General features: G+C 40.3%; 1 protein-coding gene across 1 annotated transcript in view; it reads right to left on the bottom strand.

Moving 5' to 3' along the window:
- Positions 1-453: 453 nt before the first annotated feature.
- smyd5 (SMYD family member 5) overlaps positions 454-6,330 on the bottom strand; it is an 11,057-nt gene continuing 5,180 nt past the window's right edge. Inside the window, exons 4-13 of the mRNA XM_035669536.1 lie at positions 6,190-6,311; positions 6,019-6,088; positions 5,129-5,233; positions 4,835-4,897; positions 3,748-3,818; positions 3,556-3,662; positions 3,267-3,323; positions 3,060-3,154; positions 2,552-2,622; positions 454-2,071 (exon numbers count right to left, since the gene is read on the bottom strand). Coding sequence (XP_035525429.1) covers positions 1,921-2,071; positions 2,552-2,622; positions 3,060-3,154; positions 3,267-3,323; positions 3,556-3,662; positions 3,748-3,818; positions 4,835-4,897; positions 5,129-5,233; positions 6,019-6,088; positions 6,190-6,311 — 912 coding nt within the window. The 3' untranslated portion in view covers positions 454-1,920. The remainder of the gene's footprint in view (positions 2,072-2,551; positions 2,623-3,059; positions 3,155-3,266; positions 3,324-3,555; positions 3,663-3,747; positions 3,819-4,834; positions 4,898-5,128; positions 5,234-6,018; positions 6,089-6,189; positions 6,312-6,330) is intronic.

The raw sequence follows: 6,330 nt of genomic DNA, 5'->3' as shown, positions 1-6,330 counted from the left end.
GAAGGCTAATGGAGAAATGTCAACCATAGTCGACTGGAGGCACTGGGGAAAAGTATAGGATTATGCTTAACCTGGCAGAGACACTATTACTGTACACACATTCTTATCCAGTATCTGCTAGCACCAATTAGACTGCACTTAATGTCAGTGTGAACAGTGATTGACTGGCAGGCATTGGCAGTAGAATACCTCTTTTAATCCATTTAGTAATTAAAGATATGAAATTAGATATCTAGTTATCTATGCACCATGTTAAAGGCACCTAAAGCACAAGGCTGTCTGGAGAGTAAGGGCCATAAAAAAATGATTAGTGAAGAACCAAACTCCCTTGAGGAAGACAGTTTGACTAAGCGTTTGTGGTTAATATGCAATGACTGAACAAATATTTTACAAGTACAATCTTCTGTAGCAAAGGCAGGAGGTGTGTAAACCAGATAAATGACTCAACAGACATCCAATTTCAATGGTTTATGCCAGAGTAGTAAAAACGACAACTGCTAGGCTCCTGTTTGCTGTGGTTATAATATTTAAATTATACTTGCGTGACTTACAAAGCCATCTTCTCCTGTGCCACTGCGTTGAATGCCAACTGAGAAAATTGGGATTACTCATTCAATATTTCCAATCTTTGTTTAGTAACTGAAAATATTGGGATTTGTGATTACAGTCATTGTTGAAATATTGATTTATGTGTGGGCAGCAGCAGCACTTTCACTCATGTGGAACTGCGGTTTGAAATACAGTTCTCAAGAAAGGGCAAACAGTTACTGACAAAGCAATTTTCCACTCAAGGTCTCCATAATACATTAAGAAAGGCTTAACGTAACACAATAGATCATGGTACGAAAACTAAACTATATTTCACTGGCTGGATGCCTCCCATATGACAAGACTGTAATTACAACGGAATATAAATAAAAAGCCTCTTCAATACAGTATGCATAGTCATGTAAGAAACCTCTTAAGTGGAGAAAACACCTGAGAACCTATTGACCTTTGCTTGATCACTTTGCCTTTGCCTGAGTTGGCAGGTACAAGAAATGATAACTGTTCTATATTGTTGTATTTAGTGGATGTCTAACAGTGCAAGAAGTAAGAGGACAGTGTTGTTTTGGCTCTGTACTCCAGCACATTGGGAGACATTGACCAAATTAATAATTTCAATCAAATCATCATAGGTAAAGTACAAACTTTCAGCTTTAATTTAGAGCTGCTCTAGTCAATATGTTTATATTAATAATGGATGATTTAACCAGCCTCTCTGGTCCAAAGTTTTCAAGCTTGTGGTCAGACATGTGCTCTGTTACACCTGTAACCACACCCAATAAGCCATGTCATGGTGTACTGGATTTCCCCTGTTACTGCAGCAAGGTGAAGAAGTTAAACCACAGGAGGGCAGCAAAACCAAGTTTTTCAGGGGGCTTTACATTACTGTTTATTAGGGTGATATTTCAGAGGTTACAACTGGTGGCGATGCCCAAAAGTGGCAAAAAAATAAATAAAAAATGAAGTAGATTCAAGGTGTTTATGTCCACATTTGATGAATGATGCAGAAATGTCAGCCCTTTTTACAAAGCCCCCGAGGGTAAAAAGGCCTTAACCGTTCCCGTTTGGATGTGAACACTATCAAAACCCTGAACTTTGAAAGTCATGTGGTGGTCCTGGCTCCTGGTGTTTTTGTTAGGTCATTGTGCTGAAGTAGAGAGCACATTGCTGTCCTATTATTGACACACTTAACATACAAATACATCATTTAAGGAAAAGCTGATCTCTGAAACTGGACAAAGAATGAGTGAAATGTGTTGATGAGAAAACATTTTTCCACACGTTTGGACTGGTCTTTATTCTTCTGGGCTCCAATGGATGCTGAGCGTGGTGTAGGAATAAGAACGGCTGAGAACAATATGGGCAAGTGTTTCATCAGACATCTGTCATCTCGTCTTCCATCTCATCCCCCTCTGTTTCACCTTCTGCCTCGCCTTCTTCTTCCTCTTCCTCCTCTGATGTCACATCCAGCTCATCCATCTGGGAGACACACTTTGGACACGAGCAGACGAACAGGTAGTTCTCCCTGGGAAGAAAAAGTTCCACCAGTCACATTGTTGCACCTCTAACAATGAATTAATCAGAGGCATTTTAAGCTCCGCTGTTCAGAGAACATGGTGCTGTTCCTCAGCCTCTGCACACTAGAGCAGTGTTTAATACCATAATTAATGGTTGTCTTGCAATTAATACTTTCATCTGGTGTGATATGGGGGTCCCGAAAGTGCACACCACCAGCTCGGAGTGCAACTGCACCTTTTCTGACAATTATCACAGGGTGCAGTAAAAAAACATCTCAGAGACTTGTATAACAAACTGGATTCCACTGAGCATTGGGGTGTGATTCAAAGAAGGATTGATATCATGTTGATCAATGAGCTAGAAACCCCTGGCATCTCTGCCTCAAGACTGCTCATTATTGCCTGGAAGGCTCTTTATTGATCCAAATGGAATTCATAACAGTATGACCCCGTTCAAGTGATTCATCCAAGGGATTACAGATGTTTACCTCAGAATTTTGTGTCTGCTATGACGGCTTCGGTCCCGCTGACAGCAGTCCAGATAACTGATGCAGATCTCCTGAAAATCCAAGAAAACAAACAGCTGAACTGGATGACCTAACTGAGCCTAGAAGTCCTAATAATTACAGTTTGGTCCCATAAAGATGCTACTGGTACTTTTTAAGTGGCAAAAAATAATCCATTTTTTTCTCTCATGCAGGAAGTTGCTGTGTCCTTCTATCTTTCTATTGGTGAAATGTTACACAGCGTGCTCCTTAGGGAGCATTCAAAGGAGAGCTTTGCTGTGAAAGTAGCACGGCTGCTGTGACATTACTGTGCCGCGCAGATGCAAGGCTTCTCAATCTTTCTGACAGCTTGACAAACCCACTCCAATCCTCAAAGTCTCAGCCTTCTAATACTGTCTGACAAGGGAGCACACAAAGCTAGAGAGGGATGTTCTGTCCCGTCTATCCCAGGCCAGAATTTATCACTCCAAACCCAGACGTGTCAGCTGACCTCTCCTGGGTTGATGTCACTAAGGGCACTGAGCTTAAGCAGGAAGTTGTTGTTTGGGAAGGATGCCTCTGCGTTGGGTATGCAGCTGTGGTTACCTGCGGGGGTTAAAGAGGCAAAAAAGGGGTCATTAGACGGTCTTTGACCAGAGTAACAGTGTGTTTGAACTGAAGTGACAGCACTCATAACATGGACATCATCTGCACTTACATGAGCTTTGAAGCAGAAAAAGTCCAGAGCCCTCGCAGTTTAGAAAGTCTCCCGTTTCTATAGAGAGAAGAGACAAATAATGCACATTTATAACCGTTGTTGAGATCTGATCCCAGTTTACATAATAACAACAACAACAACAACAACAGCAGCAATGTCATTGGGTGAACACTACAACACACACAATAATAAACACTCACTCATACAATATGACCACTGCAAATCTGCTCAGTTGAGACAAAAATAATTTACTCCCAATAACACTGCAAGACTGAGATAAAACTGTGACCTTTCTCAATGTCCTTGTATAGCTGGTCGATAAAAGAGTCCAACTGCTCCCTCTGCTGGGCAGGGAGCTCAAGTGCGTCACAGGCATGAACCCACTGACTCAGGGAGCTGAAATTCAATAGAAAAAATGGTAGCACATAGAGAACAATCTGAGCCAAACTTGAAGTGAAGGACAGGTGAGGCGAGTGTTTACCTGGTGCCGATGCCTTGTCCGTTGGTTCCCACAAGAGCAAACAGAGAGCGGAAACCCTCGGGGACAAACCACTGCAATACAATCAGCTTTATTTATTGATCCATGCTGAAAGATTGGCAATTTCATTTAACCCCTTTCATATTAAGGTCAGAGGGTTAGCTGCATTATCTCTTGAAATGGTAAGAATTCACAATCTGTACATTTGCTTTCCAGTTAGGTCAGCATATAAACATTATTCTGGATGTCACACCCAGTTCAATAACATATTTCATTAACTTTATCATAATGTCTTATATACATTTCTGTAAACTGTGTGGTAAAGGTTTCCTACAACACCCAAAATATATATAGATAAAAATCAGAGATCCATTGGACGGCAAATTTGAATAAGTCAACTTGCACTGCGATTGCGATGTCCATTAACATTTTGAAGACCTTTCATGTCTGCAACAGCCAAGCATAACAGTTAGCTTAACTTAGCATAAAGACTGTAAACAGGGGAGAACAGTTAGCCTGGCTCCAACGATAAAAAAAATCTGCTGCCCCAAATAAATAAGTGTTTAAGATTTCCCAGAGGCTTGTGATCCCTGTGAGGTAGACAGGCAACCAGCAGAGACTCCAGGAAATCACTGCTTCCGGACAGGAAGTCGAGCATGTAACGCCCCGCAACACTGTAACATGTTGTTTTTACCCTTTGGTTTTTGTACAGACTGAAACAAGATATAAACTGTTAATTAGCTATTCTTAGAGGGGCTGGTAGCTACATATTTTTACCTTTGGACCGAGCCAGACTAGCCATTTCCCCGTTTCCAGTTTTTATGCTAAGCTACGCCAACCAGCTGTTGTAACCATTAGTACACATATGAGAAAGCCATCAATCTTCTCATCTAACTCTAAGCAAGAAGGCAAATAAACGTATTTCCAAAAATGTCAAACTAATTATTTGATCAAGAAAAAAACGCTTTAATGAATTGATGATGAAAATATTTATATTTGAAGCACTACAGCTGTAAAGTGTTTGGTTAAACTACACATAGGAGAACATGAAAAAACATGCAATGGTTACATTAGAGCTGTTCTTTCTTACCCGAGTCAGATGATCATCATAAAGTGCCGCTTTGAAAAGGGTGTGTAACAAGGCCAACTGCCCCTATAGAAGCAATGTTAGACACATTAAAATTACATTTTTACACACATCATAAGCATATGTGGCCACAGTGGGAATTAAACCTGTGTCAGGGGGATAACACTGGAATGCTTTGCTCACTGAGCTGTAAAGGACTGTGATTAGCAGGATATTGTCTTTGAACTGCCAGACTTAATACATTTTGCACTTAAATAATTTCATCTTTCAAGCAGAAATAACATGATGATAACGTACTCTGAACTGATCTCCCAGGAGCTTATGGGCGATCTCTTCTTCCTCATTAGCTGCCCGGCTGCAGAAATATGAAAACAGCTTCTGCCAGTGCGCTTTGTCTTTGGCCTGGACAACATAACCAATAACCAATATTAATAACAAACATTGTGTCAGTTATTACACTGTGTTTTATTGTAAGTATGCAGGATATCTCAGTATATCAAGTTTCAATGACTCATCTTTTCAAGGATGATCTGTTATCTATTCTATTATTATCTATTATCTATTCTAATTCACTATGCCAAGTTGAATCAGAATATGCAAACCACCTATTTACACATCCCTACTGAGCAAAAGCATTAACGTTAGCGTAATGAAGTAATATTATTCTAATATTCCCTATCCTTTTAGCCGTGTTGTGGTCTCTCCTAACTCCTGAGGGGAAATAGCTGGCTCTTTAGCTGCTAAACACAACTGACCAAAACAATGAGCTGAAAGATGTTAATACACTGTAAAGGGGACTGCAGGGTCAGGTGTCAGGTGAGCGAACCCCTCTATGTTATGTTATGCATCCCATGTTTATACAGATATACTGATGTGAGCAATATAAGTTTTATATGTATGGATATGTGCACAACATTTTGCTTTGTTTATTGCTGGTCAGATGTCTGTATTAGTCAGGGCAAAGCTAATTTCAAGCTAGGTTTAACAACATAAAAATGGATTTAAAATGATTAAAAAAAATTATGGAACGATTGGGAGTGGGAAATAAAAATCTAACTACATGCAGCATCCTTTTATGGCAAGGTGTTTATATTGTGTTTCTAATATTTATCTAGTTTTTTTGGCATGAACACCCGCAAGATTCGTTCACAACCTCAAATAACCGTCAGACTGCTGAACAGACTCGCCTGTTTGACCACAGCTACCATTCTGGCCATAAGCATGATGCTGGAGGTCTCTGGGGGATAATGCATACTCCTGAAGAGAAGGCAAAAGATCATCATTTAGATGAATGAAAACAATACAATTAAATAATGTGTTATGGTTAGGGTTAAAGATCTATAAAAACATGCTGTCACCTCCATGCATCTTTAAGCTTGTTGATGGGGTGGTCCGGATCTTCCTGGGAGGAACCCAAACACAGAGCTCGATGATACTGATCTGCTGCAGCTTGTCGACACTCGCTGCTACAGTACATCACCTGCAGAGAGAGAGAGAGA

The sequence above is a fragment of the Morone saxatilis genome, unplaced genomic scaffold, assembly GCF_004916995.1.
Source record: "Morone saxatilis isolate NCDOM2014 unplaced genomic scaffold, NCSU_SB_2.0 Contig22, whole genome shotgun sequence".
NCBI lineage: Eukaryota > Metazoa > Chordata > Actinopteri > Moronidae > Morone > Morone saxatilis.
Note: the sequence above shows the minus strand (reverse complement) of the source record. Positions and strands in the feature narration are given on the sequence as shown.